Genomic DNA, 24,022 nt, shown 5'->3' with positions numbered 1-24,022 from the left:
CTAGAGTCGCAGTCTCTTCTCGACTTGAGTTGCATAAGTGTGAGTTGAGCCTTAAAGTCCGAGAGATGATACTGTATCATAATGTGACGATACTGTATCATATTGTGTTGATACTATAATAACATGTGTGGTGATACTTTATTATTTTGTGGTTATACTATTATTTATAGTGATACCATAGAGGAAATATTATATCATAAGAAGATATCCCATGGTATAGCGTGTTTATGTTCCAAATTTCACCGTCAACTCAAGCCGATAGTCCTAAAGTCCGAGAGATATTACTTTCAACTTGAAGAGGGGAAACCGATTTCTCGTTGCACATTTTGTAGCATGGACAGAGTAGTGTAGAGGAGTAAGCATGCTGCGCACAATTGGATGTTGACACAAAAGTAGGGAGAATACGTGGTGGAAGTGATTAGTCAAGGAGAGAGCATCGGGCCTCTCTGTCTACGAGAAAGAGCCGTGTAAAAAGTAATATCTCTCGGATTATAGTAGTTCTTTTTCGTGAAACTATGTGACGCTGGTAGTCTCTCATACTGTGCCGTTCTTACACTCTCACCCGGCCAAGACAGTAATAATACAGTAGTCGGCTTGAGTTAACATACAATCAGATGAAATTTGGAACACAAAAGACCTAGACCATGGGATATCTTTTTATGCTACCATTTCTCTATGATTATTCTCAGACATAAAATAAAAAAAATATACCAGATGCGACCAGAAAACTGTGACACCAGACCTGAGCCAGTGAGAGCACACGATATTATTTTTATTAATGTGAAAAATGAATTAATAATGTTTAAATATAGACAATGAACAACCTAATTCTTGGTCCACACTATCGCCAAGTCACTGGCCAAACTGATAGAAATGGCCACGTTGGTCCTGCTATGCACACTGCAATGTGACCATCTGTGGATGCTCGGCTGGCCACTCGCCTTCGCTCGACAAAAATCGGAGCGTTGAGAATCAAAGGCGAGCGCCGACGAAGAAGGCATCCACACTCTCGCGCTCGTTGTCATCTGTACGGATTGGGCGAGAGTGTGGATGCGGCATAAAATTATAATTCAAACATAGCAACTCCTCAACTCTACTTGACAAGATCTTATTATTATTATTTGTTACGTGAAGCCACGAATCTGAGCAGAGCTCAAGTGGCATGTAACATGTCATGAACATTTTTCTATGCATCTGTATCAACTCAAAGTAAAAAGACACTGCAACATTCCTCCGTAGTATAGGGACACGCTTCCACAAGTACATTACTAATTAAAGATAGGAATAGCCTATGACTACCACATAACCTGATTCTTTCAGGCAGACAATTGAAGAGCTTGAGTCCCGAATAATATGGCCCTTTTTCCAAAGTGTCAGTCTGTCAGCCGGGTACTGATACACAGCTGAACTCTTCCCTCTTGTGTCATAACCATGGCAAACTTGATTTCTTTCAAATATCTCTGAATTTTTTAAGAAAAAATTTACAGTCTCAAGGAAGTGCAACCTAAGAGAAACCTGTATTTTCTAAAAAATGGGCCTAAATGAATTGGATGGCCGCAAGCCCTCCAAAACACGAACAGCTTTCTTTTGCATCTTAAATATTGAAATTATTTCAAGTATTCTCAAGTATTGTATTTATTCTCAATAAATTATGGTTACATATCTTGACTGACTACAACCTGAACATTGAAGGATTTGAAGTTGGACTCTATTTTAATATCGATGAGTGCTTCGATTATTGCTGACCATTCTTAAAAAATTGAGGTTATGTAGTAACTGAAATCCATCAATATCAAATAACATGCACTCTATGTCAATGCTGTACTCACATTGAAAATAGTTTTTTTTTTTGAAAATTGAATTCAAGTAACCACTATAAGTAGCCTGATATAATACAAGATAAACGCCCGGTTGCATAGAAGTCGGTTAAATTTTAATCGTGATTAATTTCATGAGAAACAATCAGAGAAGACTTTTTGAAAAGACGGCTTCTCTGATTGGTTCTCGTTAAATTAATCACGATTAAAAATTAACCGGGGTTTGAGCAACCGGCACAAAAAAATTAGAAATCATGAGAGTACATTGATAAATTGATAAAAAATGAAGAGCCACTCACTTCTAATATAGTTTCCGGTGGTAATTCCGGCAGGACAAAAGTCATATGAGCGTCAGTACTTCCCATTTCTGTAACAAATAATTTATGTAAATAAGACAAAAAATGTAAATAATTCAATAAATTTAACGATAATGATTAAATTGATTTGCTGCTAAAAGTAAATATAATATTTTTACTTTCCTTGCCCTATTACCATAGGTAAGGAAAGTATTGCTTTCCAAAAAAATTAAGGTACCCTAATTTCAAGTTTTCTATACGTTTCAAGGTCCCCCGAGTCCAAAAACATGATTTTTGGGTGTTGGTGTGTGTGTGTGTGTGTGTGTGTGTGTGTGTGTGTGTGTGTGTGTGTGTGTGTGTGTGTGTGTGTGTATGTGTATGTGAACACGATAACTCCATTCCTAAATTAACCGATTGACTTGAAATTTTAAACCATGGGATCCGACAATAAGAAATTCAATAAAATTGAATTCAAAATGGCGGAAAAAATGTTTCCGAAAAAAAGATCCGACAATAATAAGCCCTATCAGCTGAAATGAGTCTCATTTCTGGAAAAAATTCAGGAGCTCCTTAATATTCTTGAGAAAAATGGAGGATAATGACTAAAACGCCATGTTATTCTTGGTTTTCTCGAAAACGGCTCCAACGATTTTCTTCAAATTTATACCATGTATAGCTATTTACAAGCCCTATCAACTGACACGAGTCTCATTTCTGGGAAAATTGCAGGAGCTCCGTAATATTCTTGAGAAAAATGGCGGATAATTACTAAAAGACCATGTTTTTCACGATTTCTCAGAAATAACTTGACCGATTTTTTTCAAATTCATACCCTGTAGTTATTTATCAGCTCTATCAACTGGCATGAGTCTTCTTTCTGGGAAACTAATGGGGGGTCCACCCCATCCTTGAGAAATAAACTTAGTAACCTCCTTCTCGTGCATGAGGTAGGTAGCGCAGTTCATAAAAATAACACATAGTCGAGTTATTTCATCTGTAGAACAGCTGTTTCGACGACTTTAAAAAAATGACGTCTAAAAAAATCATCGAATTTCACAGTTTACACAAAGGAAAAAGTACTCTGAAAACAATTATACATACACAGATACAGAAGTCTGATCGTAGTTTCAAATATGAGCAAGGAAAGTTGTGTGAGTGTACCACACCAGATTTTTACAATACTACCCAACATGGATCTTATTGAGGATACTTCTACTTAATATGGAGAATGCATCACGGTACTGAAGTGAGGCTTTTGTGAAGTGGAAACTGAGATGAGGAATGGTTACGATCGTTTTGACAATTTTAGATTTTCCGACGACACATAATCTAATCTAATTTATAATTTTCATGACGGCCGAAAATCGTTGAAGCCTTTCACACTATTCGACACCGACACGATTTCTTTAATCTCAGCACACAGCATGGCTATTACTATCATCATATGAGAGTAAATACGTCATATTTATCCTACATAATCACTCTGATACTTGTATCAGGAGACAGGAAATTGATGCCAGAGATTTGAGTAGGATTAGCAATATGCCAGAGCTTCCAATCAATGTCGACCTACTTCTGACTTCCCAGCGCCTTTGAAGCTGAAGTCTAGAAGACAAACTTGGCTTTACCCCATACATCTTGAATTTCTTCATCTTCTTTTACCTTTCAGGGTTCCAATGGACGACCGTGTTCGACCGAACCAACGGCCGGAAGATTCGTCCGATCCAACGGCCGAAAGGATCGGTTGAATACGGTTCCAGTGGACGGTTACCCTAATGCGGAGGATATCATTTTATATCCTTTCCAGAGAATCAACAATTATTTGTTGAAACACCGCTGATTAATGTAGTTAGATCACAATATTATATTATCGTTATTCAATCTTTATTCTCATAACTTAATTTTTCATACTTTGAATTAGCAATACTGTCACTTATAGCTAGTGTATAAACCAATATATATTGCAACATAGATGAATGAAGGAAGAGCTCCAATCTGTCCCTGAGACTACCCTCTACTTTTGCCATTCCACTATTTGTTTAACCTAAATACTACTTGCCAGGCAGTGTGATGGCCCTGGTCCCCTGCACAATGGGTGGCAGCATGTTGTTGGCATTGATCGAGGCCAGTGGTCCGGTGAGAAAGGGCGAACTGACCACTGACTTGCGCAGTGGCGAATTTGTCGGAGTCACTGTCCACGTGTTCACAGGTGGCGGGGTCTCAGGCGGCCGTCTGCCCCCTGGCGGGGTTCCCAGCACAAATTGCACCTAAAACAACATGAAACTATTGAGAAAAAATAGCATAAAGCTATAACAAATCAATCAAAAATCAAATATAAATACAATACAAAATACTAGCATAGAGAAAAGATAGCATAATAAGAAATCCCATGGTTTGTAGAATTCATTCAAAGCTTGGAAGTTTTGTATCGAAGTTCGGTATTGAGTATCAAGTTGAGATGATACTGTATCATATTATGTTGATACTATCATTGTGGTGATACTGTATCATTTTGTGGTGATACTGTATCATTTTGTGGTGATACTGTATCATTCTGAAGTGATACTAGGGGTATTCACAATGTTGGAGTTAGCTGGCTAAATCGAGCTTCCAGCTTCGCTAACTCCAGCTATTTGCTAAGTCTGTGTTAACTCAATGCTATAGTGGTACGTTAAGGTGCGTACAGACATAGAGAAACGCTATCGTTTCTCTATGGTACAGATATACGCGCCGCGAACATGAGCAATTAACTTTTAATCAGCTGACTAATCTGTATTTTTACAGAAACAGTAAGATACAGATACAAAAAGCTTGGTATCAGCTGATTAAAAGTGAATTGCTCATGTTCGCGGCGCGTAAATCTGTACGCACCTTTAGAAAAAAATTAAGAGACGAGATAGCAGATAGCGCAGGTTTGAGTCCGCTAACTCTAGCTATCTCTGTTAAAACGGCTGCCATATGTTTATAATCTTACTTTTAAGTTATAAACTTTGAGTTACACAAATTATCCGCTTGGATCGCTACTGCAGTTAGCTAATAGCAGATGGTTTTGGATGGGGCTTTCACAATCCAGAGATATCAAGTAGCACTTTAGCTGGCTAAAACAACATTATGAATACCCCTATTGCATCATTTATGGTGATAACATAAAAAGATATCCTATTGTTTGTAGAATTCATTCAAATTTTAAAATTTTTGTATCAAAGTTTGGTGTTATGTATCAAGTTGAGATGATACTGTATCATGTGCGGTGATACAGTATAATTTTGTTGTGATCCTTCATCATTTAGAGTGATACCATAGAGAAAATATATCATAAAAAGATATCCATGTTATAGTATGTTTATCTTCCAAATTTCACTGTCAAATAAAGCTGATTAGCCTAGAGTCCGAGAGAATATAGATGTTTACTGCGAGCCGCTTGGCAAGCGACTTGGCGAGAGTGTGGCGCCGGCATCATTGACTGATACATTATTGATCCTAGTAATGACTGACTTGCTTATTTATATTATATTGACTGATGCCATTGAGAAAATATAGCATGAGAGGATATAATATATACCTTGGTATGTAGAACACATTCAGTTTGGAAGTTTTGTACCAAATGTTGGTGTTGTGTATCAAGTTGAGATGATACTGTATCATATTATGTTGATAATGTACCATGTGTGGTGATGCTGTATCATTTATGTTGATAGCATAGAGGAAAGATAGCATTAAGAAGATATCCTACAATGGTATAGGTGGTTTATGTTCCAAATTTCAAGCTTATTTCTTGTTAACTCAAGCCGATCACTGTCTATTATTAATGTTATTACCGCCCATATCTTTAAAATCAAATAAGCAAATTAATTAGATGAATGTTTCATCATAGAGAAAATATAGCATAAGAAAATATCCCATGGTAGAAATAGTTTAAGTTCGAAATTTCATGCCAATTTCTTGTCAACTCAAGCTGACTACTGTCTACTATTACTACTGTTTTGGCTGGGTGTGAGTTTAAGAACGGAACAGTATGAGAGACTACCAGCGCCACACAAAGATCTTCTAGGACTACCGGCTTGAGTTAACAGTGGAATTTATAAAATAAACGCCCTATACCATGGGATATCTTCTTATGCTATATTTTCTCTATGACAGTACCTACTATGAATGGTACAGTATCACTACAAAATCACCACAGAATGATACAGTATCACCACAAGATGATACAGTATCACCACAACATGATACAGAATCAGCAATCTCAGATTTTATGTTTTATGCCTACCGACAAATTTGCAAAAAATACGGAATAGGATAAACCTTGAAATGGGCGGTGTGCCCAGAACAAATTACACCTACAACCACACCCAGATTCATTTTATTCGCCATAGAATATAAATTACACAAAATCAAACAACAAATTTAGCGGCATACATTTCATCATTTATAAATCAGATATATTTCTTCAATCTTTCTATTCAAGACCTACAATGTTATCTTGTACATGAATGGGTCACAAATATATTATTATTAATACTATGAATTATTATTATTAAATAACAATAATTATAATTTGGAAAAAATATAACAAAGAAAGAAACAATAACAGCTGAAGTTTCACACTGTTTTAGGGCCGGTTTCCGAGCTCGGGATTTAGCTAAGTTCTAGACTTTAAACAGCTGGAGTCAGACAATTGGCTTTCCGAAACGGGGCGTAGTCGCAGTTTTATGACAGACTTTATTTTCTCATTTCTACAATAATTGGTGAAGTTTTTCCTTGACGGAATTAAACATTACTAAATAATTTAAAATAGCTGAATCTTTACACTATTTACCCTTTATTTTATTGTGTGTTTTCAATTTTCTAGTTTTTAGAAATTTAATTCAAACGACTTTGACAATGACTACGTCTACACCCCGTTTCGGAAAGTCAAATTCTCTGACTCCAGCTGTTTAAAGTCTAGAAATTGGCTAAATCCTGAGCTCGGAAACCGGCCCTAAATTTTTAATACAACGACATGCAGTAGATTATACAAATAAATAAACAATTTTGTTTACTTATTGACTGGAGTACTTTGATACAGCTAGCGTCAATTTTCAACTGTTGACAAATGTCACTTGCATTCTGAAATTACTCCAGTCAGTAAGTACACAAAATTGTTTATCTACTAGAATAATAGACTGCATGTCGTTGTATAAAACAGTGTGTTAACATGTATGTTTCAAAGTATGTGATCAAATATCAACTAAGTTTGTTACCCTAAGAGCCGTTTGCACAGTCAAAGCTTAAACTGAATTTAATCAGCTAGTGTCTTAAACTCAAAATGAACCACATTATAACGAACGAGACTTGATATAGATTTAATCCAGTTGAAAATAAAATTTAGTTTAAACTGAAACTGTGCAAACGGCACATAAAAGTAGAACAAAAATCCCAACTCACAGAAGGAGGTGACAAGGAACTGAGATCTGGACTGGGCACCCTGGCTCGCTGCATATTGATTGGCTGAGATCTTGGTACTGCACTCTGAAAAATCAAAAGTATAAAATAAATACTATTGTTATTGTACAATCATTCCGAATAAAGTTGGGGAAAAAACATCTATTAATTCGTAAACAACAGTTTCCATATCGGACTTCCCAAAGTTCTAATGACTCAATGAAGTTTCACTGAAACATTATCAATAATTTGTCACAAATTAAAGGCTTCAAAATATGTTTGTGAAGGAAAATTAATCAATTTTAATAAACTTTGAAATAATATTACAATTTCAGGCATCTTTTCATTCATTAGGAGTAAAAAAAGTAAATTCGTATGGCTTTTGTTGGTGGAGAGTCCCTTGCGGGAAGGTCCCACCGCCTGGATATATATTTTAAGCCGTCAATGGGCCTTACGACTGTCATAGTTCAGCCGGGACCGACAGTTTAACGTGCCCATCCGATAACACGGGAGTGATCTGTTAAAAAACTTTTGGTATTGAGAAGGTTTGGACCCGGGATCTCTATGCTGCTACGCAGGCACTCTATCCACTAGACCACGGATCACTCCATTCATTAGGAGTGAAACAACATGCTCAATCCAATGCAGTTTTTCACCCAAATTTCGATACAAAACTTGAAACAAGATTATTGACTTTCACTTTCAAAAATCATAAAATAAAAATATTACTACTGAAATTTCTATTTTGGATCCTATATTTTGGAAAAGACTAGAGAAAAGATTAAGATAAAATAAGAAAATTGCACAACGCGGACCTCACTACAGTTTGAGGGACACTATTTGAAAATACATGCTGTCTCGCCGAGAATATCGAGTCGCTTCGAGATCTGAGTCGAGCCCAATATTTTAATCGGTGACTTGATGATTCTATGAATAGTGATTGACATGTCTTTGTGATTATTCATATCTATATATAAAAATGAGTGTCTGTTTGTATGTTAGTTTGTTTGTTCCCTATAGACTCGAAAACTACTTGACAGAACGGCATGAAACTTTGGAAATACGTTGTGTGAATATTAAGGATGGTTTCTGACTAGGAATTTTAATAGGGGGGGGCTAACAATAATTATTAAAAAAATTATTATGGTTTTATTATAATAATACAACTATAATTATTATAATTGACCGAGCGAAGTGAGGTCTAAGATTCAAGTCGACGGCTTGGCATTTCTCTTAATGTTTATATGTTTATATGTTGCGCATTTACGGCGTAACGCGGTAATAGATTTTCATGAAATTTGACAGGTATGTTCCTTTTTTAATTGCGCGTCGACGTATATACAAGGTTTTTGGAAATTTTGCATTTCAAGAATGATATAAAAGGAAAAAGGAGCCTCCTTCATACGTCAATATTAGAGTAAAAATCAGACTATAGAATATTATTCATCATAAATCAGCTGACAAGTGATTACACAGATATGTGGAGATGCCAGTCTATTGCTGTATCTCCATAAGGTCTATAGTTTGAATCAGGTACTTGTGGATGAGAATACTGCGTGAGGTCTACTGTTCACAGAACTAATAGTAATAATTATAGTTTAATTATTTTAAACTATTTATTTTATTTAAATAAAATTAAATTTTATGTTTTTATTTTAAACTTGTTTTATTTTAATTATTATAGTTTTCGAAATTGTCGGCCGAGCGGCTAACGTAGAACGGGAATCATCATGATTCAAGATCACGTTGTGATAATATGATTTAGCATCTAAACTTACCAGCTGTAATAAACATGTCACTCAGTGATAAAATTGTTTACTGGTATTAAAACGGTAGTTTTAAGCACATAGGAAGTCCGTATTGAGATGTAAATGAAAATATTGATTGTAAATAAATAAATTTCATGATCCACCAAATAAAATCAAGTGTGACATGAGATACATTGACTTTTTGGCGGTACGAAGTTCGCCGGGTAAGCTAGTTATGGATAAATACCACAAAACACTCGAAATATCCACAATAATACCCGGTATCTTATTTACCTGGTATTATTCAACTATAGCCCAGTCAACGAAGTATTATAGAGGGAAAAGTTTGAAAGACAATTTTTGACCCCGAAGTTCTGTTAAGGGTAGTGAGGAGGTAAACATATCGAAAAAACGCCAAAAATCAGTAAACATCCTTTTTTGAAATCGCTCTAGCAGCGGTCCTAATCAAGATAGAGGGCTGGGAATGGTGTCATTTTGCAGCATTTTCTATGCTCTTTCTTTTGATATGCAACACTATGAGGGTTATTCTGAAAAAAAAATGTTGTCAAAATACTAACTAAAATTTAAATTAACATTTTTTTCAAAAAGTACATAATTGAAAAATTCCAAATTTTCACAACAACTACTTAGTACTATTATTAATATAATGGTGCAGTATAAATGTGGGACAATAATGGGTTCATTGTCAAAAAAATATATTTCTAAAGTTCGTTTTTCAAAAATCACCTTATCCTACCTACTATGTAATACTTTTTTTGCTGTAACTTATTTTGTGTTTAAAAATACAGAATGTTTCTTTAACAATGCAAACTAGTCCTTTGTAGCTAAACAGTATGATTATAATACCTTCAATGTTTCATTCTAAACTTACATTTTAAATATGAATAAATACTAACCTGAAAGCAAAATTTAGTCTTGCATTGAAACCAATATGCCCAAGAAATGTCTTTCTTCACTTCACTGATTTAATTTTATTAAAGCCATTTGTGTTTTGTTGATGTCATTTTCTATCAGACTATATGTTCTTCCAGTTGGAGTAGATGGATTCACCTTGTAAAGAACATCCGCGACTGATACCCACAAGACATCCGCATGTTTAGGATAGGAGAATGATTTTGCTGGTCCACATGGATGTAGGAAAGTTATTTTCACTTCATCAAGTTCTTCATTTTTTTCTAAAATGTAACCAAGCCACCAGTTTTTGTCATACACAGCTGTGACATAGCCTGATATGTCCTTCAACTTTGGTTTGTCAGGTGTTGTTGTAACCTCTTTTTCCCAACCCTGTACATCATTTGAAAAGCTTTTTAAAAATACCTTTGACTCAGAGATAGGAATGAATGCATGAAATCCCTGGGTTCCTTTTATTGTCAATGCTTTTTCAAAACGAGTTTTCAAGGAGGAATCTGAAGCCGTGTAATCTTCTTGTGATGAATAGACAAAATCTACCTTAGTTATATTACTTACTGCTCATTCATACAGGTCTCGAGGGGTTTGTATCTGTTTGTCATATGGCCTTTGCAAACTTGCACGAGCTGCCAGTCTTTTAATTGTACCTCCTACTCCGTCACAAGGTCCTTTTCCATGTGCTGTGGCTGGAAAGTGCCACTCAGCTTCAATATTGAAATCCTCCTCATGTAGGCATAGATTAAGAAAATTCTTCTTATTCTTATACTGAGCTGCAGAACCGTCAGAAAAATAATAAATCTTTTTTGGAAGCACTTGAAACTTGTTTCTTAAGTATGAAAATAGTTTTTTTTTTGAAAGGTGTATACAGCAATAGTATTGTGCTCCAGACAATCAGAAATAATGACAAAGCTCAGATGCTCAATTATGTCTTCCTTTCTGTAGTATATGACAAAAGGGTGTATAGTAATCTGTTGGCTTGTCCAGTGGTAACTCTGCGCTTCATCCTGTAGAACTATACTGTAATTCTCTGAGAAATCACATGTAACAATTAATTCTGATTCACTAAGAGTATCTTTTTTGGAGTTGAGGAATGCTGTTTGTTGCTTAGCAATGAAGTCATGCTTGATCAAAGAGGCCATCTTACTACAAAATAAATCAACAAATTCTTCAGAAGATTTCTGGACTATTTCCAGATTACACCGGTCAACTGACACCCACTGTCGGAATTGAACTTCTTCAATCAAATTTTCATCAAATGAATTTTGTAACATGTTTCGTATTGCTGTCTCTCCTGGGCAATATTGACAATCTCCCATATTACATTCAATTGTTGATGGGTTACAAATCATTAATGCGATACATTGTTTGTAATTTTGTATCTCACCATCTGTAATTGTCTTCAGTTTTGTATTTTCTATCATCAACTTGACGTTTTGGTGAGTTGTGCAGACACATACTGAATGTGTACCACTCTGTCCAGCTAATATGCAATATTTAGGTCTCAACTCAGCAAATTTAGAGAAACCGATTTTGATCGTTGGGAACTTATCCTTGAAAAGTGTGTATGCCTCTTTCAGATTACACAAAATAAGTCTTTTTGAGATTTTTGATTTATTTCCATTTGGTTTTACAACTGTAACACAATCTTTGATACCAGGCATTAACCTACTAACTTCATCATTTTCATAAAATGAATGTACTGCAGTGACTGTATCTATTGGTAAACTTTTACCTGGTTTTGGGTTTGGACCTTCCATAAATCCTTTTTCTTTCAACAGTTTTTTTGATTGTCGAACAATGTAATTAGGAGCATTAAATTCCTTCATTATTTTTCGTATACTCCAAGTTTCAGGCAAACTTGTAAGAATCATTAGCTTTTTTGCTCTGCTATTGAAATTTGAAAAATTAATTTTCAAGTTTTACAGAACTAGTTCATTAATATCAGAATCACTATCTGATGAAGTTTCAGCAGCAACAAATAGTTTTCGTTTCATTGATGAGGAGATTTTCTGTACTTTTGTTCTAGCATAGTTCTTAGAAGAAATTTTCTTTTTATTGATTGGGGACTCACCTAGTTCATGAAGTGAAGCGTTTAATGTTTGGACGACTGTTGATGTTGCAGAGAAGTTTGGGTCATTGTTATGTTTACCTCGGGTCCGGACGAATCTTCTTCTTCTTCTTCTTCTTCTTTTTCTTCTTCTTCTTCTTCTTCTTCGGCGTTTTTCAACTTTGTTAGGTTTTTTCTACAACTATCACATATCACAGAGCCGTTGGGTATTTCTGGTAATAATTCAATCATCCATGATGTGGTACTTCTTAATTTTTTTCTGTCTCTAATAGAATGATTTGGTTTCTTAAATGGATTACAATACTGCACTCGAATAACACTGCACTTATTAGAGTCCATTATGATGAAATATAAAATAATAGTTTGAGTATAGTTTTGTTAAATTGAATTATATAGCTCAACTTTCGATTAATATGGTACGGTATATAAAATCTTTTCACTGAATGTCCACGTTGAATGAAGACACAACTGCATTCATCAACAGCTAGACATTGAATGAGGCTACAACAACAAGCAGCTACCGTACGCAAGTAGCAAATAACTGAGCATGTTCCAACATGCTTTTAGCCAGTACAGACAGGCCCGTGAGAGAGAAGAATGTTGTGTCATTTACAAAATGAGTAATCACTTATTGAAACTAATCAAAACAATTAAAACTAATTTTCTCCTGCATATCATGAAATAATATTATAATACTTGAATATTGTGTTATTGGTAGCCTACCGTACTTATTATATGCTTTGTTATCAAAATAATACCTTGAGTAGATATAAAAAATAGTATTTTTAAAAAATTGAAATACGACATTCCATGCAAATGATATTATAACTGTTATGCTAGAATAGAGTGATTTTTAGGAAACAGCCTCTAGATAATTTTTTTTTTTGGCAATGAACCCATTATTGTCCCACATTTATATTGCACCATTATATCAATAATAGTTCTAAGTAGTTGTTGTGAAAATTTGGAATTTTTCAATTATGTACTTTTTGAAAAAAATGTTAATTTAAATTTTAATTAGTATTTTGACAAAATTTTTTTTATAATAACCCTCATAGTGTTGCATATCAAAAGAAAGAGCATAGAAAATGCTGCAAAATGACACCATTCCCAGCCCTCTATCTTGATTAGGACCGCTGCTAGAGCGATTTCAAAAAAGAATGTTTACTGATTTTTGGCGTTTTTTCGATAAGTTGACATAGTCATATTTTGAAAACCGTTCGTCTAAAAATGTTCAAACTTGGTATTTTTCTTAGTTTTAGGACCCTTAGTGAGTGTACCAAATTTCATCAGAATCTGAGATGGTAAGATAAAATTTTTATTCAAAGTGTGTTGATTTGACATGGAATGACCCTACTATAATGATGTTCAGTTTGTGTATCTAGTTTCAGTCAACTATAATGATGAATCTAGTTTCAGTCAACTATAATGATGATCAGACTTACCTCATCGGGAGGCGTTTGGTTTTGCTGCAGATAGCGCTGAGTTGGCACAGGGATGGGGAGGAAGCTGGGGCGGGGCGGACTGGCACTCACATCTCTCTCCTGATTCGTATCACTATTCCTACAACTCACATCGTCCCTGCAACAACACATTCATTCAATCCATTATTCATCTATTCTTTATTGATTGATACAATCAGTACATCATTTGATTTATTGTAAATTATGAACTCCACTCAATAAATACATCATCAAAATGATAGGGAGAGAAAAAATAAGATAACCTTGTGCTATTCCTCTCCAAAATTTAGATAAGGTTACACACAGTCCGACATAGGATGTCTTGTAGTTGTTCACTTCACAAGATGTTCAGTCCTTAATTCAGATTTCAAGGTTTCTGTCAAATTTCCGTCATATCATGTCCCCGAATATTTACTTTCGAATTTCATCATTCAATGAATGATGTAAAATTTACAGCCAGGGTCCTGTAGGCTTGCCTATCACCGGAGGGAGCCACCACTAGACTAAAATACTACCCGTTCAAAAGCATCAATTATTTTTGAATACGTATCTTTCAATAAGCAACGGATACTCGAGCAAAGAGCAAAGATGCTCTTTTGTATCTTCTCTTAAGCAACGTATTGCATCCGAAAAGCCACAAAGCAGCTTTAATGTATCTTTCCATAAGCAACAGATGCTCTTTTGTATCTTCTCAAAAGCAACGTATTGCATCCGAAAAGCCACACAAGGAGCTTTAATGTATCTTTCCATAAGCAACAGATGCTTTTTTGTATCTTCTCAATAGCAAATAGTTGCATGCTGCATCGAAAAGAGACTAGAGTCGCATAAGTGTGACTTGGGACTTAATGTATCTTTCCATAAGTAAAAGATGCTCTTTTGTATCTTCCCAAAAGCAACGTGTTGCATCCGAAAAGATACACAAAGATCTTTCCATGAGCAACAGATGCTCTTTTTTATCTTCTCAAAAGCAACGTGTTGCATCCGAACAGATACACAAAGAGGTTTAATGTATCTTTCCATAAGCAAAAGATGTTTTTTGTATCTTCTCAATAGCAACGTGTTGCATCCGAACAGATACACAAAGAGGTTTAATGTATCTTTCCATAAGCAAAATATGTTTTTTGTATCTTCTCAATAGCAACGTGTTGCATCCGAACAGATACACAAAGAGGTTTAATGTATCTTTCCATAAGCAAAAGATGCTCTTTTGTATCTTCTCAAAAGCAACGTATTGCATCCGAAAAGATGCACAAGAGATTTTGGCTCAACTCACACTACCTCGACTCAAACCGTTCGACTCCAGTCGAGGATACACTAGTCTCTCGACCTTTTGTCACCACTTCAGTTCCATGCTACTCCATTTTCTAACCTTACTTTATTAAAAATATAATATCTGATTCGTCACTTCTTAGCATGTAACAAATTTTATGATAATTCTTATTCTTGTCTTATCTAAAATGATAAAACAACACTTTCATTAAAAATATGCACGTTACTATGCAACTCAAGTCGAGGCTCGACCAACATGTCGAGTCGACGCTCGACTCAGTCTCACAGTCGTGAGGTCACGGAAACTAGAATCGACTGGTCTGAGTGTCACCATTTGAAAACACATGCAGCGCCGAGAAGAGACTAGATTCGCATAAGTGTGAGTTGAGCCATAATGTATCCTTCCATAAGCAAAAGATGTTCTTTTCTATCTTCTCAAAAGCAACATATTGCATCCGAAAAGATAGACAAGGAGCTTTAATGCATCTTTCCATAAGCAACACATGCTCGTTTATATCTTCTCAAAAGGAACGTGTCGCATCCGAAAATATACACAAGGGGCTTTATTGTATCTTTCCATAAGCAACAGATGCTCTTTTGTATCTTCTCAAAAGCAACGTGTTGTATCCGAAAAGATACACAGGGAGATTTAATGTATCTTTCCATAAGCAACAGATGCTCCTTTGTATCTTCTCAAAAGCAACGTGTTGTATCCGAAAAGATACACAGGGAGATTTAATGTATCTTTCCATAAGCAACAGATAGAGGTTGAGAAATACTCACTGTCTGTCAGTGGGTAGATTAGAAGGTACTAGGACAAAGTCATCAGAGTCGTCTGGACTGAGGCAAACAGGGAAACCTGCAACATAAAACATACATTGAAGAACATGAATGAATATAAACATAACTCATTACTAGTTCCTTAAAAGATATTGCATCTATTCTAATGTATTAAGAAGTGTGAATTACACAAGACCATTACCTTTGTCCAACTTAGTTCATTTGTTAACCCTCACTTGTTACTTTCCTTGCCTTATTCCCATAGGTAAGGAAAGTATTGCTTTCCAAAAAAAATTAAGGTACCCAAATTTCAAGTTTTCTATAAGTTTCAAGGTCCCCTGAGCCCAAAAACATGATTTTTGGATGTGGTCTGTGTGTGTGTGTGTGTGTGTGTGTGTGTGTGTGTGTGTGTGTGTGGTGTGTGTGTGTGTGTGTGTATGTGTGTATGTGTGTATGTCTGTGAACACGATAACTCCATTCCTAATTAACCGATTGACTTGAAATTTTAAACTTAAGGTCCTTATACCATGAGGATCCGACATTAAGATATTCAATAAAACTCAATTCAAGATGGCGTAAAAATGGCACATAATTACTAAAAACCCGTGTTTTTCACGGTTTTCTCGAAAACGGCTCTAACGATTTTCTTCAAATTTATACTATGGATAGCTATTTATAAGCCCTATCAACTGACATGAGTCTCATTTCTGGGAAAATTGCAGGAGCTCCGTAATATTCTTGAGAAAAATGGCGTATAATCACTAAAAAACCATGTTTTTCACGATTTTCTCGAAAATGGCTCTAACGATTTTCTTCAAATTTATACCATGGATATATATTTATGGGTAGATATTTATACCAAGCTATTCATAAGCCCTATCGACTGACATGAGTCTCATTTCTGGGAAAATTGCAGGAGCTCCGTAATATTCTTGAAAAAAATGGCGGATATTTACTAAAAAACCATGTTTTTCACAATTTTCTCAAAAATGACTTGACCGATTTTTTTTCAAATTCATACCCTGTATAGTTATTTATCAGCTCCTTTCTGGGAAACTAATGGGGGTCCACCCCATCCTTGAGAAATGGACTTTGTAGCCTCTTTCTCGTGCATGAGGTAGGTGGGTAGAGCAGCTCATAAAAAGAACACATAGTCGAAATATTTCATCTGTAGAACAGCTGTTTTGACGACTTTTAAAAAATATCGAATTTCACAATATTTACACACAGGAAAGTACTCTGAAAACAATTCTATATACACATATACAGTGGTGTGATCGTAGTTTCAAATATGTTGCTGCCAATCGTCATTATGTTATTCCCCTGGATTATGCTCGTTTAAGAATGGGGCTTACAGTTCAATGAGCAAGGAAAGTTGTGTGAGTGTACCACACCAGATTTTTTTCAGGTATACTATAGTGAGGTCCACAATGGACCCGTTCTGGGAACATGAAACGTGATAAATTGTCCGATTCACAATTTACCCGGTAAAAAGTTCCGTGTCCCATGGGAACAATTTTGACTGATTCTGTACCACAAACTAGTTCCAGTTCCAAGTTCCTGCCCCAAATTCGAAGCCTGGTAAATTGTGACAGTTCACATTTGAAGAGCTCTCATTGGTCGATTGAATTGTAGTCTGCTTGCTTCTCTGCACATGCGTAGGCAAAACAAGCTATCTTCTGCTTTCTCCCATTTTAGAACCATTCTAATGTCTACTGAACTATTATGAAAAATCAACCTGTCGTGAAAACATAATAATAATAATAATAATAATAATAATAATAATAATAATGATAAAATGTTTCCATTTACAACATAGCCAACCTAGAACCTATAAAGTATTCTTTGATCTGTTACAGCCAACATAGAACATTTGCGTGTACCAGCACCAGCTACATTATCGCTCGTATAACATGGGCCTTTAATCGACAGAGCCGTTAGAAGAGTAACACAAAATTAATCTATATATATAAAAGCGAAATGGCACTCACTCACTGACTGACTGACTGACTCACTCACTCGCATAACTAAAAATCTACCGGACCAAAAACGTTCAAATTTGGTAGGTATGTTCAGTTGGCCCTTTAGAGGCGCACTAAGAAATCTTTTGGCAATATTTCAACTTTAAGGGTTGTTTTTAAGGGTTTAAAGTTCGTCTTTTAGCATGTATATTCTTCTTCTCCCAATCTCTTAATTATAATTGAAATTTCCATATCAGATGTTACTATAGAACTATAATCTAGATAGAGTACCTCTTCGAAACAGTTGTTAACTGGCAACTAAATTAATAATTTTGTCAGGTTGGCATTAAGTTGAGTTGACTTTGTTAGGTTGGCACCAAGTTGAAGAATTAAATGCATTTATCGCGGAAGAATTGATTGGGCACTGCTACTTTAATCCTGGGAATATTATATTACTAGCAGTCAGGCTCGCTTCGCTCGCCATATCCGTTTAGCCAGACGTTTAGTCTGGACCCCCGACTGGATTGTCCTAACATGATAAAAATGCTAATCTCATTCTTGGACGATCCGGTCGGGGGTCCAGGGGGCGGAGCCCCCTGGCTAGACGGATATGGCGAGCGAAGCGAGCCTGACGGCTAGTTGAACAATAAAATGAGATTTAACAGATACTGTAAGTATCCCTATGTTGTATCCCTATGCTAAAACCCATTACAGCTAATGTGTTCTAATGATGTTAAACTCACTGTGATTGGCCAGCTGGCAATTCTTGGCAGGCTGCTCGGGTCCTGGCCCCGGACTGGAAGACAACTGGGTGGGGGGCGAGGGCGGGGGCGGCTGCAGAAAGGCGTGCGAAAAGAAGGCGTCGAACTCGAGACGCTCGGATGCGTTTCGACGCAGGAGGCCGTTCAACAGGTCCTGTAGGTCGGCTGATGTGCCCGGGGGGATTCTGCAAAACAAAACACAAACCAAAGGTGACATCCACTTCATCGACATCATCTCAGTTGATCGAGGCAACTTCAATACTGAAGTTGCTATCAGAATGTGCAGTGAGTACAGTATCATATAGTATTATTCAATGACACTAAAACTAGTAGTTCTGTGAACAGTAGACCTCACACAGTATTCTCATCCACAAGTACCAGATGTCAACTGTTTTAAATGTTAATAAACTCAGTTCACGTTTGTATTATTTGTATTCCATATGATATAATTCATCCAGTTCCGTGATGATCTTTCTATCTGTTGAGAATTAATTTTTTAAAATCAAAAATATTATAATTTCTCCAGCATTATTAATTCATTTGTTTATTTTTATTCACCTATTAAATTAGTTTTTTCGAATGTGAGAATATTGATACTGATGGGCACGCATAATAATACCATGACTGCTAAACAAAATATTGAAACCAAAGACCTTAAAGCTGCGATTAGACCAAATTTATTTAAAAAATGTTAATAACTCAATCCTTCTAGATTATATTAGATTGAACATAACTTATCATAAACATGATGAACATATGTGTTTGTCAACTTCCGTTCAATATAATAGAATCTATAAGGATTAAGTTATAACCATTTTGTTAATAACTTTGGTGTAAACCCAGCTTAAAGATGCATACCTCTTTTAATGTCTTCGATTGAAACTATAGACCTTATACAAATACAGAATAGACTGGCTTCTCCACACATCTGTGTTATCACTTGTCAGCTGATTCATGATGAATAATTCTATAGTCTGATTTTTACTCTAATATTGGCGTATGAAGGAGGCTCCTTTTTCCTTTTATATTATCCTTGAAATGAAAAATTTCCAAAAACCTTGTATATACGTCGACGCGCAATTTAAAAAGGAACATACCTGGTAAATTTCATGAAAATCTATTACCGCGTTTCGCCGTAAATGCGCAACATATAAATATATAAACATTTAAATATTAAGAGAAATGCCAAATCGCCTACTTGAATCTTAGACCTCACTTCGTTCGGTCAACTATACGTTTCTAACTCTATTAGGTACTTTTTCAACTCGATTTTGAATCGTGCCCTATCCGTTTCGCTTCTGAGGGAGATACCTCATGAATTTCATTCCCATATATGCTGGACTTTGTTCAAATTTTTCTCTCCTATGTTCCATTATAATGAAATCATTTCTATATCTTGTATGGTAATTGTAAACATTTGATTGCCTATTGAATGAGTGCTCGTTATTTTTACATGTAAACTTGTTTTGTAGATGTAAAGGCCATACACAGTCATAAATCCTAGCTTCTTGAAAACTGACCTACATGACCGTTTATTATTATTATTAATATTAAAAATTATTCTTAACGATTCTTTTTGTAGTTTTAATAATTTGTTCAAATTAGCTATACTTGTCCCTCCATATACTTATACGTATACTGATGGAAATTACTGGGATATTGCAATTATTCATATGCTAATGAATTAATTATAATTATTAAACGAAAATCCAAATTAAATGTTGTAATTCACCCCGAAGACTTCTGCTACTGCAAATATTTACAACAGGGTAAACAGCTAGATGAAAATTCGATGAGCGCTACTATTCAAAAATTATTTGTCAGCCCGGGAATCGAACCCAGTACCTCCCAATTGCCGGTTAGGAATGCTTACCCTTACACCAAACTGACAATATCTGAATTACAGCATTTAATTTGGATTTTCGTTTAATAATTATAATTACTTGAATTCCATATGCAATGTGTGCGTGTATAGTGGCAAAATAAGCTGATTTTAAAGTTTCTGTGTTGCAATTGGGTGCCAGCCTTGTGCATAAATTCCTGAACTAATCCTTCTGCACCTCAAGGACTAGCGCATAAAAAGTACTTGACGAACAAACATAACCTCAAATATTTTGGTACTAAATTACAATAAGACTATGCAGATTCCATTCAGGACGGCTCGGGAAGCAGTATTGGATACTAGAGATGGAAACATAGGTTCAGCAAACGAGGCAAAGGTACTTGGAGTGGTGCTGGACTCTGGACTCTCCTGGCGACCTCATTTAGACCAGCTAAAAAGCAAGCTAAGCTCGGCAGTGTTTGTTCTTAGAACCGTGAAGAAATTGCTGGATGCAGGAACGCTTAGAGGTGTTTATTTTGCTGTGTTCCATTCTCTTATTTCATGCGGTGTTGTATTTTGGGGCAATTCAACTCATGCAATACATATATTTGGGATTCAAAAGTGGGCAGTTAGAGTGATGGTGGGTGAATCTATTAGAGCAAGTTGTAGAGATTATTTCAAAGAGTTAAAGATTCTCCCACTACCAGGTGTGGCTCTTTGTTTTATTGATAAGAATAAAGATAGGTTCAATACAGGAGAGTTGTTCCACTATTTATACAATACCAGATATAGACAAAACCTCAGAGACGACATTCATCGAACTGGTATGTAAGAGAGAGGGGTAAAGAGTGCAGGAATTCGGCTTTATAATTCATTGCCAACACGCGTTAAGGCTCTTACAGGTGAAAAGTTCAGAATTAAGGGGAGGGAGGAGTTGTTGCAGGTTTGTCCTTATTCCAGTGAGGAATTCTTTTTGCATTATGGAATGCAAAGATTGACGACTTATATTATAATTGACAAATCCTTATACCCCTTTCACAGGTGGTCAGTGGGATGAAAAAAATGAAACCTACTTTTATTTAAGCTCTTGAGCGCTAGAGTCTCGCCGTTCGAACACAAGTTTTTCAAGGACAAATTCAAGAATTTCTACAGAATCAAGGCCAACCGTTAAAAATTCTGTCCTTACTCTCAAATATGGTGACAAACGATCTATTCCTGACTTTTCTTTGGTCTTATAATATACTAACATTAATAAATCTACATTACTTACTGAACGATCAATTTGAAATGGGATTTAAAAATACTCACTTGGGAGCCAGGTTGGCATTCTTCTCATAGAACTGCTTGAGAGCTTGAGGCGTCTGAGCTTGAAAGGGTGCTCTACCAGTCAAGCATTGGAACACAATAGTGCCCAAGCTCCATAGGTCAGCTTTAGCATCGTACTGCAGCGACATTATCACTTCTGGCGCCTGGAATGAAAAACATAATTCAAATTTCCAGTTTTTAAAAGTACATTTTCAATATTTCATGAATATTTTCATAGAGGAAAGATAGCATAAGAAGACAAATGAGAATGCAAATTTCCAGTTTTTAAAAGTATATTTTCAATATTTCATAAACATCCCATCGTACAGATCGTTTATGTCCCAAATTTGAAGCTGATTTTTTGTTAAATAAAGCCGTTAACTGTTGACAACTGTCTTCTATTACTATTTCGGCCGGGTGAGAGGATAAGGTTGGCTGTCCACTGGAACCGATTTCGTCCGAACTAGCATCGGCCGAAAACTACCGAACTCGTCCGAACGATCCCCCAACAGAGAAAGGAATAGATGCTCGTCCATTGCAACAGGTTCATACGTCCGTGCACGGCTGTCTCCGGCCGATCAAGTTTTCAATCCGAATTGAATGGGATTTTCCGGCTCTTTCCGGCCGAAGTCGAGCTGAGACAACATCATCCTAACCTCAAAATTGTTCACAGTGTTGTCTGTTTTTGGTTTTTGAACTTGCTCTGTTTCTATAAAGTTTTAACTATGGACAATGAAAAGTTGATAAGTTTGGTTCAAGAGTATGTTCCATTGTGGGATATGCGAGACAAAAGATATATCATCGTCGTGATGTTCAAAGGAATCTGTAGACAAAGATTACTGAACAAATAGGATCTAAAGGTAAGATTATTGTAATTAAAGGAATTATATTCTACTGCCTGCCACTGACGTCACGTTTACGTCACAATCGTTCTACCAATGGCAAATTTTCATGCAAATTTATTACATCGAGATTCTCAGAAGAAAGGTCTAGCCAAGAAGCTGAGAGAAAAGACAGCACTTCCCTTTTGAAATCCTCACCGTTCAGATCTCTTTTTATAGTTACCAAGACCTATTTGTGAAAATTTCTTGTTCGATTTTTATATGTTCTATTTGTGAGCCGATATTTTAGGCCAATCTGTTTGTTATTTGTAAATTTATTTCCATCAATCGATAAATTAAACGTTTAAAGTAAATTATCCCTTAATTAATTCGGTGAAGGAGATATTTAATTAAAATTCCACACGTGCTGAACCGAAGCCTGGATTGCTGCCGATCAAACGATTTTTGATCTAAAGAAGAAAACCACGACCGCCAAGGAAATTCACGTGAGTTATAAGTTTTAAAAGGGGCCCCAATCTACGCTTCGAAAATATTTCAGTGCAGAAAGATATAAAATTTTCTTCGTTAAATTATTGGCCACGCCGACAAGCGCTTTTAGTTATTAAGAGCCTAGAATTTATTCCTATTGAATTCATAAGAACTTGTAGTTGATTAGCTATCCTCCGCTGCCAGAACCACGACCCCGAGCAATTTTTAAAAATATTTTATAATTCATTTTTTCACTATTTTTACAAAACTGTTAAATTTTATCAATTGTAAAATTCTGTTGAATCACGCATGGTATCATGCAAGCACAAGAAAATTTTTAACTATTCTGTTAATGCTAAATTATTATCAACCTGTAAATCAAATTCTGAACCTGCACTGTATGATTACATATTTTATTATAATATATTTCAGTTTTGTTAATTCGCTTTCTGAGTTCGATTATTTCTTAAGCCTGTCAATTATTGTGTCTGATACGTTCTATATCATCAAGAACCGATCGAATACGATCATTGGAATAATTGAATTAAGCTGGATATTGGAACAGGTCTAAGTGGATGTAGCGAGTGGGGTCAGATCGAGATATTTATTCTTTGTCCTTACCTGCTCATATATCAGCTTTTATCTGTTACCAACCTCAACTTAGGAGCGAATACATCAATTGTACAGCAGATGCAGCCATAGATCATATAAATGCCTACAATAGAGCTTAAAGCCCGACAAGACTCTGTTCTCGAAGTATATTCTGAACGATATTTGGTCCAAATACCGCATTTTAATCCTTCAGAACTTATTAGAGACGCAGTCCCGTAAATTATCTACATCGGGATTTTTGCTCGACCTGTATGATTTTGTATGCTCATTCTTCACAGGTAATAATTTTAAGGTATCCGTATTCAGTGTTTAGCGTCCGCTACACTACTTATAAAAATTTCATCATTATACAATCTGTCATTAGAAGAATCAAGGGTGAGCGAGCGTTTAGGCCTCCCGCGATTCCGACAATTGTATGAATCTTGTAGTGAATCAATCAGTCTGGTGTTCACTCAG

At 35.8% G+C, this 24,022-nt stretch overlaps 1 protein-coding gene across 2 annotated transcripts in view; it reads right to left on the bottom strand.

Annotated features, from left to right (window-relative positions):
• LOC111054141 (serine/threonine-protein kinase unc-51) overlaps positions 1–24,022 on the bottom strand; it is a 65,312-nt gene that overhangs the window by 14,810 nt on the left and 26,480 nt on the right. Inside the window, exons 9-15 of one of the 2 annotated variants that reach the window (XM_039436935.1) lie at positions 21,648–21,808; positions 18,500–18,702; positions 15,799–15,874; positions 13,729–13,864; positions 7,541–7,624; positions 4,173–4,380; positions 2,117–2,184 (exon numbers count right to left, since the gene is read on the bottom strand). In XM_039436935.1, coding sequence (XP_039292869.1) covers positions 2,117–2,184; positions 4,173–4,380; positions 7,541–7,624; positions 13,729–13,864; positions 15,799–15,874; positions 18,500–18,702; positions 21,648–21,808 — 936 coding nt within the window. The remainder of the gene's footprint in view (positions 1–2,116; positions 2,185–4,172; positions 4,381–7,540; positions 7,625–13,728; positions 13,865–15,798; positions 15,875–18,499; positions 18,703–21,647; positions 21,809–24,022) is intronic. The other variant, XM_039436934.1, reaches the window with a different exon arrangement.

The sequence above is a fragment of the Nilaparvata lugens genome, chromosome 10, assembly GCF_014356525.2.
Source record: "Nilaparvata lugens isolate BPH chromosome 10, ASM1435652v1, whole genome shotgun sequence".
Lineage (NCBI taxonomy): Eukaryota > Metazoa > Arthropoda > Insecta > Hemiptera > Delphacidae > Nilaparvata > Nilaparvata lugens.
This window is presented reverse-complemented; position numbering and strand designations above follow the sequence as displayed.